Genomic DNA, 16984 nt, shown 5'->3' on the forward strand with positions numbered 1-16984 from the left:
AGAACTCTGGGATTTGCCCCCCAGAAAGGATGGAGCAAAACCTTGCTTTGTGTTCATTATAATTTCTAGCAAGCTTGAAGGCGAGTCCCATCAGGGCAAGTGGAGCGCTGGCCTGTTAATCTCAGCCTGCTCTCAACCAGCCTCACCTGCCTGTCAGTCCAGGGGCTGGTGCTGTCAATTGCCAGCTTCCCTCTGCAAAGTTTTGGAGGAGAGGGGAAGTGTGGTGTAGTGGTCAGCGTGTTCGGCTAGGACCTGGGAGACTGGGGTCCGAATCTCCACTCGGCCATGATGCTCACCAACTGACCTGGGGCAAGTCACTGTCTCTCCACCTAGTCTACCTCGCAGGATTGTTGTTTTGATTAAATGAATGGAGTGAACCATGTACATCACATTGAGGTCCTTGGAGACAAGGGTGGGAGGGAAATCCAATCAATCAATCAATCAGTCAGTCAGTCAGTCAGTCAATCAAATGTACAGGCACTGTTCCTCTGATTTTGGGGAGGAGGGGGAAATGGTTTCAAAAACGGGACAAGAAACAGGTGGGGATAGGCTTAAGAACAGGGACCCAAAAGCTGGAAAAGCTTGTTGAAACAAAAGTGTCTTCAGTTATTTCCACAGTGCGGATAAATAGGTGCCTGTCCTGTCATATCTCACAGGGATGGTATTCCACAGAACCAGGACAACCTCCCTAAAAGCCCGGCTCCAAGTTAACACGCAGTGGGCTTCTGAAAAGTTTGAGACTTTAGGAGGCAATCTCCTGCAGAACACAGTTAGTCCTGGGTTTATACAAATTGCCTGGGCTCTGAGATCATCAGGGGAGACCCTTCTCTCGGTCCCACCACTGGCACACTTGGTGGGGATGCAGAATAGGGCCTTCTTGGTGGCTGCTCCCAGACTCTGGGACTCCCTTCCTGGAGAAGCCAGACTGGCTCCCTCCTTTTCCTTCCACCAATGGGCCTTTGGGAACTCTCTTTTTTCAGGGAAGGGCTTCAAATAGTGCTGTTTTACTCTCTGTAGTTTAATAGATTTGTTTTTTTACATTGTTCTGATCCATTATTATTATTATTATTATATTATTATTATAATAATAATAATTTTTACCTTTCCCATCTGACTGGGTTGCCCCAGCCACTCTGGGGTTTTTACACTCTGGGGTAAACCCTTCCCTTTTATACGTCAGCTTTTTTTGTATTTTTATCAGGGTGCTTTTAATTTGTTCAAGCTGCCTCGAGCCCCCATCTGGGACGTAATTGATGCACTGATTAATTACATTTAAGGAACGAGGTGGTCTCTCAAGTAACCCAGCCACCCGGGCTGTATGTTCGTACCAACACCTCAGATTTGGCTTGGTAAGAGATTGGCAGACAATGTACTCAATGAAATCACATTGTGTGTGTGTGTGTGTGTGTATCGCTTCCTGGCCAGATGTTGCATAGATGGGACTTGTGCAGCACTTCTCTGAGGATGGAGGGGGGAGAGGGAAAGCGAGGCTGCAGGAAGCGCTAATGTGTTTCTAGCTCCAAATATCCCCTGAGTGCATTAATACAGGATTTCCCTCGGCTGCCTTTGCAACCACGGCCAAGTCATTCTTGGCAAGTGGTCAGCGAGCACAGCCAACCTTTACGGAGGAGCTCAGGGGACGCAGATTGCTGGCCCAGGCAGGGGCAGAGGAGAAGAGCAAAATTTCAGGGCTGGGTTAAAATGCAGGGCGAGGTCTCGGGAGGGTGCTAAGCTGTGTTGCGGAGCTCCCACGCAGCTCTGACTCACAAGCCAAGTCCCTGCAAGCGCTCCTCCAAAAGTTAGTGTGGTGTAGTGGTTAGAAGATTGGGCTGGGGGGTTCAAATTCCGACTGAGCCATGGTGGAAAGATACCCACTATGGAGGAATGTCTGGTGAAAAGCTGTTGGGCTCAGTTGAGATGGCAAAGTGAACATGCTTAAATAGAGAAAAAAATCATTATTGACATTGAATCAGGATGGGAAAATTCCCATGGGCTTTTTTCATGAACGAGAAAACCTGCAATTTTGGTATTTGAAGATTGAAAAAATACTGGCTTCACAAGAGATAGAATGGTTGGGTTTTAATGAGTTGAATACTATATTTAGCTGCAGGAAAGAGAACCGGAAATCCTTTTATCTTTCTTTAATCTCTTCTTTCTCCTCCTCTTCTTTTGTTTTCTCTGTCTTTCGGTCTCTCCTTTTTTTTCATTTTTCCTTTGTTCTTAAGTAGATTAAATAGTGTAATATAAAAATATGCTTTGCAATGAGCATCATATTTGTACATTTTTGAATAAGAATCAATATTTTTTTAAAAAATAAATAAATCCCAATTTAGCCATGAAGCTCACTGGTCGGCCACTGGCCAGCTGCTCACTCTAAGCCTCACCTCCCTCATTGTAAGTATAAAATGGGTAGGAGGAGAACCACGCCTGCCACCTTGAGCGCCTTGGAGATGTTTTGGACTACAACTCCCATCAGCTTCATGGCCGTGTGGGGAAGGGAACTCTAGTCTCCCAGGTCCTAAACTGACACTCTAATCCAGTGTTTTTCCCCCCAACCTGAGTCTCCAGCTGTTGCCGGACTACAACTCCCATCATCCCTAGCTAGCATGGCCCATGGTTGTGGATGATGGGAGCTGTAGTCCAACAGTCGCTGGAGACCCAAGTTTGAGAAACGCTGCAAAAACACTACACAACCCTGGCTCTGTTTTATTCTTTGTTTTGTGGAGGTGCAGATCCATTTCTGCAGGCCCTCTGGCCACCACTCCTGATCACAGATTGTCCGTTGGTGGAGTTTTTGCCCTCACCTCTCTCTTTCCCTCCCTCTCTGTGCTCCCTCCGGGTCCATTCTCAGAAATGAGATAATAAGGGCCGCTTCTCACAGCCTGACCTTTCCCGCTAATGCCTCTCGAGCAACAGCGAGCCAGGGAAAACCTTTCTCTTTCCCCAAAAGTGGGTTTCTGCCAGAGGCCCGCGGCACGGCGGCAGGCTGGCACAGAAGGGATTAGGTAGAGGGCAAAACAGGCTTTGCTGTTTTTAATGCGCACTTAGCAGATTTCTTGGAGGCGTATTTTGGTCTCCCCTATAAGCTCAGCTCTTGGGACACAAGCGTTTCCCAACCGAACCAAAGAACTGTATTCAAAAGGGACTCCAATGGGCCATCTATTCCAACCCCCTGTATGGAAGAATCACAGCTAAAGGACTGTATGAACAAAGGAGACATCTCTTTTTCCTAGCCTCACTATGTCCTGTCCTGGATTTGGGGGAGTTTATCATTTCACAGGGACGTGGTCCACAGGGACGCGGGTGGCGCTGTGGGTTAAACCACAGAGCCTAGGGCTTGCCGATCAGAAGGTCAGTGGTTTGAATCCCTGCGACGGGGTGAGCTCACGTTGCTTGGTCCCAGCTCCTGCCATCCTAGCAGTTCGAAAGCACACCAGTGCAAGTAGATAAATAGGTACCGCTCTGGTGGAAAGGTAAACGGCATTTCCGTGCGCTGCTCTGATTTGCCAGAAGCGGCTTAGTCCTGCTGGCCACATGACCCGGAAGCTGTACGCTGGCTCTCTTGGCCAAGAAAGCGAGATGAGCACTGCAACCCCAGATTCGTCCGCAACTGGACCTAATTGTCAGGGGTCCCTTTACCCTTTACCTATCATTTCATTCTTTAACTTTCACTGGATCATGCAGAGAGATAGCAAGGAACAACAAGGCCCTTAATTCAGCCAGCCAACAAGTCATGAAATAGTATGCCAGCTTTGGAGTTCTGCAGAAGTCTTTTTCAAAAGGCTAGATGTTAAAAAAAAATGCAAGCGGGCAGCAGAAAGGTAAGGCAAATGTCTGCTGGTGTTGGCCAAGCCATGTGGGGAATAGGTTTTCAAATTGTTTTGTGTTATTAACTGTTGAGATTTTCTTAATAGCAACACCCCCCCCCAATATGGTGCTGGTTTTAACTTTTAAATCCCTGGATGATTTTTGAGACCCGGTTATCTGAAGGATCACCTTCCCTGTTTAGGGAACCTTTTAATGTTTAATAGGTTATTGTATTTTAATATTCTGTTGGAAGCTGCCCAGAGTGGCTGGGGAAACCCAGCCAGATGAGCAGGGTATAAATTTATTATTATTATTATTATTATTATTATTATTATTATTATTATTACCTGTATAAGCCTGCCTGAACTTTTAAGATTAGCATCAGAGGACCTGTTCTGTGTCTCAGTGTCATAAATGGCATATACCCAAAGGGAGGGGCTTTTCAGTTGTGAATTCACACCTCTGGAACTCCCTTCCTAGGGAAATATGCACAGCCGCTTCATAAACATCCTTTAACTTATTTTATTTATTTAATTTTTCTTCTAAATTAATGGATTTGATGGCTATTTTATTCATTGCTATTATTGCTTTGAATTAATTCGCCTTGGATGGGCAACGGGCACTGAAAGGCAGCTTGTAATTCATATTTTTTGAGAGCAGAGAAGAAAAGTGCAGAAACGTGGGGTGTCAAAATAATAATGAAATATTGAAATATCATGTCCTGTTCCATCAAGTTTGTTAGTTAACAAATTTGTTAGTGGAGATTCCTGCATTGCTGGGGGTTGGAGTAGATGACCTTTGGGTCCCTTCCAGCTCTGCAAGTCTATGATTCTAACACAGCAAGAGTCGCTGTGCATTTTGATTCATAATGTGAATTAACACAGCAAAGTTGGGGCGATGGTGCTAGCACCAATTTCTTTGGGCCATTGTGCTTTTTGGGAAAACTTGCAGTGAAGGCCACCAATTTGGATGAGTTTGAAAGAGGGTTTGGCAAATTCACCGTAAATAATAATAGTAATAATTTTTTTTTTATACCCCGCCCTTCCCGGTTCAGAAAACCAGGCCCAGGGCGGCTAACAACAAATTTAAAACATTTAATTGATGCAACAAAAAACAGCATAAAATAAAGTATAAAACGTGAATAACAATATATTCAGAATTCAAAAATCAATTTAGGGGGAAAATCCATCCAATAAACATTAGATGATCACCAGGGCTAGCTGGCTAAATTAGTCCTATTTGGGCCTGCGAGGAGACCAGGGGAGAATTACCAGCTGTGGGATCCCAGAGCAGGTAATCTTCATGAAAAGGGGAGGGGGAGGGAAGGAAGGGGAATAAAAAATCAGGCTAAGTTCAAATTGAAAGCCAGGCAGAATAGCTCTGTCTTACAGGCCCCGTGGAAGGAAGTTAAATCCTGCAGGGCCCTGGTCTCATGGGACAGAGCATTCCACCAGGTTGGAGCCATCACTGAGAAGGCCCTGGCCCTGGTGAGGATAGTCTGACTTCTTTAGGGCCTCTAAGCTACGATTATTCATGGACCTTAAGGTCCTCTGTGGGGCAGACCAGGAGAGGCGGTCCCATAAATATAAGAGCCCTAAGCCACAAAGGGCCTTAAAGGTCAAAACCAGCACCTTAAATCTGACCCGATACTCCACCGGGAGCCAGTGCAATAGCTTTGCCTCTACAGTTGGAGGTAGCAATGTTTTTGAATATCAGTTGCTGGAAACTACAGGAGAGGAGAGGGTTGCGGGTGGCGCTGTGGGTTAAACCACAGAGCCTAGGGCTTGCTGATCAGAAGGTGGCGGTTCGAATCCCCGCGACGGGGTGAGCTCCCGTTGCTCGGTCCCTGCTCCTGCCCACCTAGCAGTTCGAAAGCACCTCAAAGTGCAAGTAGATAAATAGGTACCACTCTGGCAGGAAGGTAAACGGCGTTTCCATGCGCTGCTCTGGTTCGCCAGAAGCGGCTTAGTCATGCTGGCCACATGACCCGGAAGCTGTACGCCGGCTCCCTCGGCCAATAAAGTGAGATGAGCGCCGCAACCCCAGAGTCGTCCGCGACTGGACCTAATGGTCAGGGGTCCCTTTACCCCTTTACCTTTACAGGAGAGGAGAGGGGCTCTTGTGGGTTTCTGGCTGGCCACTGTGAGAACAGGATGCTGGACTAGATGGGCCATTGGCCTGATCCTGCAATCTCTTCTTGCATTCTTAAGAAGCATAGTATATCAACAGCAGGAGGCCTAGAGGCTCGCAGTGATGGATGTACATAGGTGAACAGTCAGGCTTGCACCCCTCCATAACGTAGGGAAGGAGGCCAAAGGATTTTTGCTTTTTTCCTCAGTAGAGGTGGCATCAGAGAGTTGTCGTCTCTCCAAATACTATCCATTCTCCCATTTTCTGTACAGACTTCAATCCCAGCTGTGCAGGCTGGCTCCAGAACCGCCCCCTCCCTCTTGCAAAGAGCTTATTTTTAAACACAAAAGCATCCTTCCCCGACAAGTCCGTTCCAATATACCCTTTTCCTGCTGAGGTTACATGCGTTCAGCCGGGTGTGTCTATCCGACGGGAAGAGAGAAAGAGATAGAGGCAGCAGACCATTCTTTAAAGAACAAGACTTTAATACAAATAAGTTGACAGGGGTTTTTGTTTTTCTCCCCCGCCTTTCCCTTGCTAGCTAAACTTCACAACCGTGGGCACAAAATAATATACAAACTTGGAAAGAACAAATACAAAGAAACATTATATAAATAACAAGTTTGGGCAACTTCAATGCAAACAGGCTCAGAGTTTCGAAATACAAAGAGAAGGAGTTGCACTCATATACAAACACACACACACAATAAAAACATAGCCAAAGTTGGGAAAGGTGACTAGAGTCGGGTGGCTGCATTGCTAAACATCCTGGCCAAATTCTGTTCCTGCTGGACTGTTACAGATCTGTATCCACCAGAGACGAGGGACCTGTGGCTATCAAGGTATTGCTGGACTACAAATCCCATCAGCTCCAGCCAGCATGGCTACTGGGGAAGAATGATAGGGGTTGTAGTCCTGGGAACATCAGGAGAGCGGCAGGTTTGCCTGGTATAAATCCACTACTGGTGGCTATCTTCTGTCTAAGGTCCTGGACAGAAATAATTGCTTGTTTTATTTTTCAGTCTAGATGTCTTCACCCATTTCCCTCCAGCCTTTTCTGCTCCCTGTTTGCCACCTGTACGGGACAGGGCAGCTATTCTTTATTAGACAGGAGACCCACTCTAGCCAAAGTGATGAGCACCAGAATTGACTCCCCTTCCTAACAGGAAATCCTATGGCTGAGCAAGACTCGAGACAACTGGGTGGGGGGCAAATAACACCCTACCAGAAACTGTGGATCCCAACACTTTCCCAGTGCGTTCTTCGGCTCACCTCTCCAAAGGGGAGTTTGCAGCCCCCCATTCATATTGGAGAAGAGGTGAGATAATAACACGTAAAACAACATCCAGTTATGGAAAGGGGGCGGAAGCAGAGGAGAGCTATTATCTGCTTTGAGCTCAAGCCTTCGGAGGAGAATACGGTAGGTGCACAAACACCAGACAGGTGGAAGCACACCTGCAAACGGTTCGCAGTACTGGAGCACAGTCAAAAGAGCTGTGCATTAGCCAGCTGCATCCTTCAAGGAACAGGCAGGACAGTGATCCCCCCAAAACATGGGGAGATTCAGTCCATGCCCCCCTCCAATGTCCCTTTATTGCTCAGTTGGTGACTGGGAGAGAAAGGAGAGCCTGGACAGAAAAGGACCCTTTGTTTTCTGAAAACAATTCAGAGGGGTCCACGGTCTGGTTTAACCACCAAATGAATTTCTCAATTATCTTTCTTTAAAAGGGGTTTTAAGAAGGTGTCTATGACCCAAGTCACCTCCGCAAAGGTTTAGGATGGCGAAAATTAGGCTCAGGATTTTTGGGAAACCTGGTGGCTGATGACAGCCAGTTTATTCCACATTCTCCACCCCGGCAGAGAGCTCTTGCTTGGCAAGCATCAGAAACAATAGGATATGGACGTGGAGGTTGCATCACGGGCGGCGGTTGTTTGATGGAAGACTTGGCGCCACGTGCCCTGAAGCACAAGCTGTTAGAAACAAGGGGTTTTCCCTAAAGCCTGGGGGGAGAGGTCCACACACCTTCCTAACAACACAGACCCCCCCAAACCTGGAAGACACCTCCAATTTACCAAAGGTTTGCAAAAGCAGTTGCTACATCCTCAAGGATGCTATCAGCACCCCATCATTCACTCTCCTTTGTTTTGGACACCTTGGGACCAGACTCTATTGGATTGCCCAGTTTGGGTCTTTGGGGGGGGGGACTTCCAGGGCAGAATGCCACCACAGGTCAATGGGTGCTTGGCTATTTCCTGGGCTTGCAGGCCCAAGCAGGTATTTCCTGGGCGCCTGCAGAAACAGCTTGCATTCTTCCGCCTCTCTCACAATAGACCCGGTGGGGTTTTTTTTTACAGCCCTCTCAGCCGTTAAGATTTCCATTGTTAACAATCCCATTGTTGCTTCTGCAAAAGCTTATCCCTGTCTGCTCTGTGCTGCACAGATTCCCAAGGCTTAGCACACAAACGGGTGCGACCAAGACCTTGGGAACTAAAACAGCAATGTCTGGCTTAAGAATTGACTGCACTTGGTAGCACAGTAATGGACCCCCATATTTCCAGGGCACCAGCACCACCAAACGTGGCCAATGGTCAGTGTGGATGGGAGTTGGAGTCCAGCAACACCTGGAAGTTCTCAAATCCCTCCTCCAATGGGTTGCTTCCTCCTGTTGTAACAATGACCACATATTCAGGGGGCTTGTTCCTTATGCAACCCTTACAGGACTTGGCAAGAATCTAGCAACCTGCTTGCTCTGGGCTTCTCACTCCTGGAACAGACGTTCTAATGAACTCTCTTCCTTTTGGACTTTTTGGAGATTCAGAAAGAGCCCAGATACTTCTCTTCCCCAGGTGGATTTTCTGCAGGGATTTAAATTATGGGACGCCTCATCAGAACCACCCCGCTGCCCCAAGGCAGACCAGACATTTCTCAAAAGGAACACGCACAAAACCCATGCAACAGTTGCCAACGTTTTCCCTCCAACAGTAAATATCAAAAACACACACTGAAACAAACGGTGGGGTGGGGAAAGTTTGCTTGTTTGTTTTCCTCGCTTCCTGTTGGAGCCTGCCAAAAGTCCCGCTATACATTGGATACCTTTTGGGACTCTCTGGCTTGCCGTAGTCCATACAGCCACTTGATGACCCGGGCGTTGCGCTCGATGATGGAGATGCCGTAAGGTATGCGCTCGGCCTGCCTCTCCTCCAAGGTGACGGCGCTGCGGCGAGAGCGGGTCCCCTCCGAGCTGGCCGTGCTGACGCTGTGGAACTTGATGGACACAATGTCCGAACTGGCCCGGGTGAAGCGCTCCACCTCCACGTCCCCCATGTCCTCCGGGTCCAGGCCACAGTAGTTGAAGAAGCGCTCAAGGTCCGCCGTCGCCCGGGAGTACCGGTCACTCAGGTCCGATTTGGAGCGGTGCAGCACGGTCTGGCGCCTGGCGCTGTCTGTCCGCAGCTCGCCGCGGGGGCTGGGGGAGCTCAGGGGCCCGGCGGACAGGATCTTGGCCTGCGCGGGGGAGGAGGGGACCGGCGTCAGCTGGATGCTGGGGACGACCCTCGCCCTCAAGGCCCCGCACGGCCGGACGTCCACCCTGCGCACGGCCACCGTGCTGGGCGGCTTGGAGGAGGCCGAGCTTTGGGACAGCTTGCTCATGCCTTCCGCTGGGTGGCCCTTCTTCCTTGGGGTATCTGGGAGGCTCCCGGGGCTCCAGCCCTGGCCCCCTGCCCCCCACTTGTGCTCTGCGGGGCTCTTCTCCGGCTTGGGGAACGACAACGGGCTATCACAGAAGTTGATCAGGTTGTTGAGGATCTCCAGGTTCAGGGAGGTCTTGGCGGCCCCACGCGCCTCCGCCCGGCGTCCTCCTTGCGGGGTCTTCCGGCTAGGGGTTAGCATCACCCGGCGCACCCCTGGGGTGAAGAGGGGCTGCTTGAGGAACAGAGCCCTCACCGGCTCCTGTCTCGTGCTGGCCACCTGCTGGCTCTTGACATACTTGGCCTTGTCCGCTTCCAGCCTCTCCACCGCGCTGGGCTTCTTGGCAGCAGTGCCGGCCGCCGGCCGACGGAAGTACTCTGGGCCCTTGTTCAGGATTCGGAACGGCATGGCCGAGGTGAAGGGGGCAGCGGCCGGGACGCCTTTCATGGCGTGGCTGGCTTGGAGGGTCTCCACCGGCATGGCACTCACCGCAATGCTTCTAGACCGCTGCCGTGTCCCGTGGCGGGGAAGGGGTTGTCACATGCCACAGAGGGCAGCCCGCCCTGGAAAAACGCTGCTCCGGCTTGCCTCCCCGCTCTCGATCAACAGGAGTCTGCTGCTGGCCTGACACTTAGCTGCGGAGAAGGAAAAGAGGGCAAAATCAGTGGCTGAGACCTGGCAGGCTTCCTTGACCCTGCAGGTCTTTTCCACCCCTCCTGGCACAGCTCGAGTGCTGCTGTCGCTGCTCCAGAGCCGGGATTTCTGTGCTGTCGTCCCCTCAGACAAACAGCACCCGGCAGACAAAGGCAGGAGCTGGTGCTGGGCAGAGGGAGCTGAGCACTGAGCAGCCTATTTCAAGGCAAGGGACCGCCCACCGCTTTCAGACTGGGCTGCCGCCGCTGGCCAATCGGGGAGGAGAGAGGCACTTCAAATGGGGGCCTCAGCCTATCAGGAGGAGCCTGGGGAAAGGGAGGGAGGAGGGAGGCGAACTCATTGAATGAAAATAGCCCTGGAGAAAGAAAAGCAGTTCCCGTCTGGACCTCCTGCCAGCTCCAGCCCCCACTTGGCTATTATTATTATTCCCTACCCTCCTCCTCCTCCCACTTCCTCCTGCCTCCCCCCTTCCCAACATCACCTGTGCTCTTTCCACATACTAGGATCCGACAGCTTTAAGAGAGGGGAAGAACAAGCGGAGGAAGGCAGCGTCATCATTAAAAGATAAAGCCCTGCTTCCTTTCAAATGTTACTAGATTCGCGTAGGTATTATCTGCCAACCTCCCAGTACATCACGCAGAGCAAGGTTCTCCCCAAAGACCAGATGAAGGAACAGATGATCAGCCGCAGCTTTTCCACAGGGGAAAGGAGGGGGGATTTTGCAGGAATTTATGTATAGGTTGGGGGGGGGTTGCCCCTCCAGCAGAAATCATGCACATGCAGCCCACTACCAAAATCAGCACAATCGCTTTTGTGACTTTTGTGATTTGTCCCCACAAAACACTTCATCACAGTTTCTTTCTATCTATTCAAAGGGCCTTTGCTGCATGATACCAAATGTAACAATTCGCTGATCAATGTCTCTATGTACTGGCTCACTGGGAAAACTTCAGAAATTCATATAGACATGTGAGCTCAGCTACTCAGCAGCCCCTCTGCCTGAGTGATAATTCCTGGCATCCTGATACCCGAGTGCCAGACAGGTAGCCATTCCAGAAATAACAAACCCAGATGAAGACAAAAGGGTGTGATTAACTTGGCTGGGAAACAGGGAACTGTAAATATCTCTTTTGTTACACTTGATGGGTGTTTGGTGGAGTGCAAGGGGAACCATGGGGCAGGGTCCAGGATGCTTAGATTACGGCCACCAGACCTCCCCTTTCATAATGTAACTGGGATGTATGAGTGATGTAGTTTGGGGGGGTGTAACATGGGGATTAACAGCTAATAAAAGTTCGGCTTCTCTTTTGTTTGGGGCTTCCATCTTGTTCCACCTTGTGGCAGGTGGGAGTCCTCTTGAGACAGTCTTCAATAAAGACCAAGCCGACTGGCTGCTGTTTTGCTCTGGTATTCCTGGCTGGTATCCTTGTTTTTTGTCCAAGGGAGCCCTCATTCTCCATTAACGGGATAAATAACACCCCACGTGGGGAGTGGGGCAGCATCTCCCAGTCCCTCACGCAGCGATGGCATGCTCCCTACTAAGTACACAAGACAAGCACGACTACAGGAAGAGGCCAGAGGGCCACCGAAAGCCCAGGATCCTGTTCTTGCAGTGGCCAGACAGCTCCTCGCAGTCCAAAATCCCAGGCATCTCCAGGGAGGTCTAGGAGAGACCCTGGTCCTGGAGGGCTGCTGCCGGCCAGTGTGGACAATACTGAGCTACATGGGTGAAAGGTCTTTTCATTATAGGGAAGCTTCCCTGCGTTCCTATGTTCAAAACAGCTGGAGGGCACCAGTTTGGGAAAGCTTGCTTTAGAACAAAGAGGGGAACGTGGAAGAATTGAAAACCACCTATTTTCTGGGTGATGCTAGACCAGGGGTCAGCAAACTTTTTCAGCTGTGGGCTGACCCCCTCAGACCTTGTGGGGGGCCAGACTATATTTTTTGGGAGGAAATGAATGAATTCCTATGCCCCACAAATAACCCAGAGGTGCATTTTAAATAAAATGACACATTCTACTCATGTAAAAACATGCTGATTCCTGGACTGTCCGCGGGCCAGATTGAGAAGGTGATTGGGCTGGATCCGGCCCCCGGGCCTTAGTTTGCCTACCCATGTGCTAGACAATCCTCTCTTGGCTACCCACCCCCCTTCAAATCGGGATTTTGATTTTGTTAGGTGGCTATACAGGTACAGTACAGATCCGTGTCGTTTTCTGTATTCATATTCATGAATATATTCATCCTGAATTGTGGCTGGGGTGGCACGATAGAAATCAATTCACAACATCAATGGCAATTCTTGGGAGCTACAGCTGCCCTCCCAAAAGACACACTCTGTTTAATGCTATAAGAACAATTTTTGCATAAAAAAGCCAGTGTTTGAGAGAAAAGGGGAGAGCAGGGCTGGAGGCAGTCATGGACCAGGAAGAAGAAAGAGAAGATGATTTTCTACCCACAGGGTGGCAGGAAGTCCCAAAGGCTTGTCCTCCCCCCCCCCCCCGTTTCTCTCATATGTGATAGTGAATCACACACACAAAAGCATCGCCCAGACCTGGAGCCTTTTTTAACCCAAAGCGACGACTTCTGCCTTCTCCTCCCTCTCCCCGCCCCTCATCCTCTGAAGGGAGGCTTTTTAAACAGTTTGCAACTGCTCTGTGTACCTCATTAGCCAGAAGGATTAGCAGCAGGGGTTGCTCAAATGTCTGGCAAGGGGGAAGAGAGGCTCATCAAAAGCTCAGGAATTGGCTGGTAGGCAGTAATGGGCTCTCCCCATATGAGGGAGTGGGGTGTCTGCTGATCTGCCCCCCCCCCAGCACGAGCTGACAAAAAAACAAAAGGCAATTAAGAGGGAGCTTCCATAAGGCCAAAAGATATCTGGCCATCGCTGCAAAAGAGGTTGTAGAACACAATGCAGATACCCCCTATGTAACCCCAAAGTATTTGGCTTTTTATTTTTAAGAGAATGGTCACACCGTTTCCACTTTCCCCAACAGTATTATTATTATTATTTTTTAAAAAACGCCTTGTACCCAAGGACAAGTTATTGTATTGCGTGACAATGAGATGCAATACGTCCTATGGTCGCTGGGGTGCCCTCCCAGGGAAAAACAGGAGCTTGCCACCAAAGGTCCGTATAGTAAAAGCTATGGTTTTCCCAGTAGTGATGTATGGAAGTGAGAGCTGGACCATAAAGAAGGCTGATCGCCGAAGAATTGATGCTTTTGAATTCTGGTGCTGGAGGAGACTCTTGAGAGTCCCATGGACTGCAAGAAGATCCAACCGATCCATTCTGAAGGAAATCAGCCCTGAGTGCTCACTGGAAGGACAGATCCTGAAGCTGAGGCTCCAAGACTTTGGCCACCTCATGAGAAGAGGAGACTCCCTGGAAAAGACCCTGATGCTGGGAAAAATGGAGGGCAGAAGGAGAAGGGGACGACAGAGGACGAGATGGTGGGACAGTGTTCTCGAAGCTACCAGCATGAGTTTGACAAAGCTGCAGGAGGCAGTGGAAGACAGGAGTGCCTGGTGTGCTCTGGTCCATGGGGTCACGAAGAGTCGGACACGACTAAATGGCTAAACAACAACAACAACCCTTACAGGAACAATCAAACCTATAAGAACTACACTTTCAGATCAGTCCAAGAATCCAACGTTTGGCTTCCCACAGTGGCCACGAGAAGATGCTACCAAGGAGAGCACAAGGAGTGCAGGGAGAGAACCACTTTCCCCCTGTTATTTGCCCCCTAGCTATTGATATCCAGATAGACTGCTTATGAACCAGGACGTTCTATTCCATTGTGATGTTTCCATTCACTTGTGTTTCTACCCTGCCCTTTCCCCAACATGCTCCCTGTAAAGTAGGCCAGTCGAAGGAGAGAGTGAACGGCCAAACACCACCCAGTGAGCTTCATATCTCAAGGAGGATTTGAACTCGGGCCTGGTCTGAAAGCCGGCTATTTCCAAAGTGGATGGCGCTACCCCCTTGTGAGTGGCAGGGTTACATAAGGGGTACGAAGAGGCCAATGGGGTGCTGGAGGTGTAAATGATTTCAGACTTTGAGAAGCTAGTATCACCGGATCAGGTTCATAAGAGAAGCATAGAATTTTGAGCTGGAAGGGACCCCGAAGGTCATCCAGACCAACCCTCTGCAATGTAAGAATTTCAGCTAAAGCATCCATGACAGATGGCCACCCAACCTTTCAAGCCCTAAACTGCCTCGGTCCAGTATACCTGAAGGAGCGTCTCCACCCCCATCGTTCTGCCCGGACACTGAGGTCCAGCGCTGAGGGCCTTCTGGCGGTTCCCTCACTGCAAGAAGCCAAGTTACAGGGAACCAGGCAGAGGGCCTTCTCGGTGGTGGCACCTGCCCTGTGGAACTCCCTCCCACCAGATGTCAAAGAGAAAAACAACTACCAGACTTTTAGAAGACATCTGAAGGCAGCCCTGTTTAGGGAAGTTTTTAATGTTTGAAGTTTTATTGTGCTTTTAGTGTTCTGTTGGAAGCCGCCCAGAGTGGCTGGGTTTCCCCAGCCAGATGGGTGGAGTACAAATATTATTATTACAGTGGACGCTCTGGTTGCGAACGTGATCCTGCGGGATGCACGTTTGCAACCCACAGTATCCACAACCCACGCCTGCACTTCTGCACACGCACAGGTTGCGATTCGGCGCTTCTGTGCATGCACGACCGCCGAAACTCGGAAGTAACCCGTTCCGGTGGTCCACAATCTGAAGCGTCTGTAACCTGAGGTATGACTGAATTATTATTATTATTACCTCTGCTTAAAAACCTTCAAGGAAGGAGAACCCATCACCTCCCGAGGGAGTCTGTTCCACTGTCAAACAGCTCTTCCTGTTTGGTTAAATTGATTAAACTAAATCGTTTTAACTGGATTTTGAATAAATGCACAATTGATGTGCAACTGCTCCGAATTTTATTGTGTCATTGTCTTCTTTAGTAGGTCATGCCATCAGCTCTTTGGAATAACGCTTTTTAGGTAGGACAGGGGACAGTGGGAAGAGTTTACGGAACAAACCAAAGTACCAGTGGCCTGAAACAGTTAGCGAACCACCAGTCTAAGCGCCATATTGCACTGGCTCCCGTAAGGGCTGTTACAGCAAAAATCTGGGTGCGAGGCTGCTCTGCCACCCAGCTCATCGGACTCAGTCCGTGGGTCCCTGCGGAGGAAAATGAGCTCAGCCGGAGACAGGAGCAAACTGCAGAAGATCCAAGTTTATTGGCCAACAGGTTCAAGACGAGATTGAACAGTGAGAAAGGGGTGACATGAGTTTTTGAAACTTCCCTCCATGTCCCAGAATACAGTGCAAAACACGTCATGAATACATTAAAGAGAGGTTTGGTTACACAGATTACATCATGAATATATTAAAGGGAGGTTGGGTTACACAGATTAACATATGGAGGAGGGAGGGGGGAATATGCAGAGCTACACCGGATTAACATAAGGAGGAGGGAGGGGGGAATATGCAGAGCTGGAGATATGCACAGATAAACACTTCCTGGGGATGAGAAAACAATGGTCTCAAATATGCATAGTCTGGCACCTGACATTGCCTGGAGGAAAGGCTGATCAGAGCAAACTGGCACGTTGATTTTCTATGAATTTTATAGATTTTAGTCCCTTTTGACATTGACAATTGGAAATAAATTGATATATTGTAGCGAAGAAGAAGGTGAAGAAGACATGCCCCCCCCCTTCCGTAACAGTCCCCCATTCGGAGATAGATTTGCATTAAAGTTCTGTAAGAACTTGCAAATCCTTTCTCCGCACCCTAAATCTCGGTGAAGGTAGGGTAGGGGTGCCGTGTGAGTGGGAATAGGCCCTAATGGAAAAGGAGGTGGGTTGAGCAGGGCAGCAAAGGAGGGAGCAACACGGATCAATGCAATGTATGTTTATGTTATATAGGTATGCACTAAATAATAACTTTGTATCTACCGTACTAGATGTGTGGGTTTGTGCAAACCTGAAGAGGACTTGCAAATCATGCCTCTTAAGGCCATTTGCAAATATAGTAGTGCAGATAGCTGGGTATAGGATATCGCATAAAGGAACACCTGTTGTATTATGTTCAGTAGTGGTCTATGCTTTACATTTAGCAGGAAGGTCCACTATTGACTGGAAAAAAAATGCAGTTCGCTTTGCCCCCCGCCATTTTGTGTTCTCAGGTGTCAAGGTAGCTCTTCTGTGGTCTCACGTGTCACAGTAGTGGCAATCCCTGGTGAATCCACTTAGGGCTTTCATATTAGCCATGTTGCCTGGCACCCATCACAGCTGGCACAGGTTTGGACACATCCTGAGGGAAATATCTTTACCTTGGCCTTTCTATGGGGTTTTATTTTAGAGGCTCTGGTCAACAGTCATGGGAAGTTGCTCACTTGCACTTAAAAGGACCAAAAGCTAATTGCAGCCTGGATACACATGCCCAATTCACACTGGGTCCAATTTGAATTTATCTTGCCCCATGGTTCTTTGCCCCCCCCCCTTCCGTAACAGGGCGAATAGCAGACAGTCCGTCAAACTGCCTGCCGTGCATCTAGCTCAGGGGTCAGCAAACTTTTTCAGCAGGGGGCCGGTCCACTGTCCCTCAGACCTTGTGGGGGGCTGTACTATATTCTGAAGGGGAAAAAAATAAACGAATTCCTATGCCCCACAAATAACCCAGTGATGCATTTTGAAT

The 16984-nt window shown here is 49.2% G+C and overlaps 1 protein-coding gene across 5 annotated transcripts in view; it reads right to left on the reverse strand.

The window, feature by feature from the left end:
• Positions 1–6401: 6401 nt before the first annotated feature.
• Positions 6402–16984, reverse strand: part of FAM110A (family with sequence similarity 110 member A) — a 33159-nt gene continuing 22576 nt past the window's right edge. The window contains exons 1-3 of one of the 5 annotated variants that reach the window (XM_081917189.1): positions 13883–14398; positions 10764–10795; positions 6402–10263 (exon numbers count right to left, since the gene is read on the reverse strand). In XM_081917189.1, coding sequence (XP_081773315.1) covers positions 9017–10108 — 1092 coding nt within the window. In that variant the 5' untranslated portion in view covers positions 10109–10263; positions 10764–10795; positions 13883–14398 and the 3' untranslated portion in view covers positions 6402–9016. Of the gene's footprint in view, positions 10264–10763; positions 10796–12945; positions 13226–13882; positions 14399–16984 lie in introns of those variants that run through there. The other 4 variants (XM_081917192.1, XM_081917190.1, XM_081917191.1 and 1 more) reach the window with 4 other exon arrangements.

The sequence above is a fragment of the Podarcis melisellensis genome (genome assembly GCF_964234715.1).
Source record: "Podarcis melisellensis genome assembly, chromosome: 6".
NCBI classification, from domain to species: Eukaryota; Metazoa; Chordata; class Lepidosauria; order Squamata; family Lacertidae; genus Podarcis; species Podarcis melisellensis.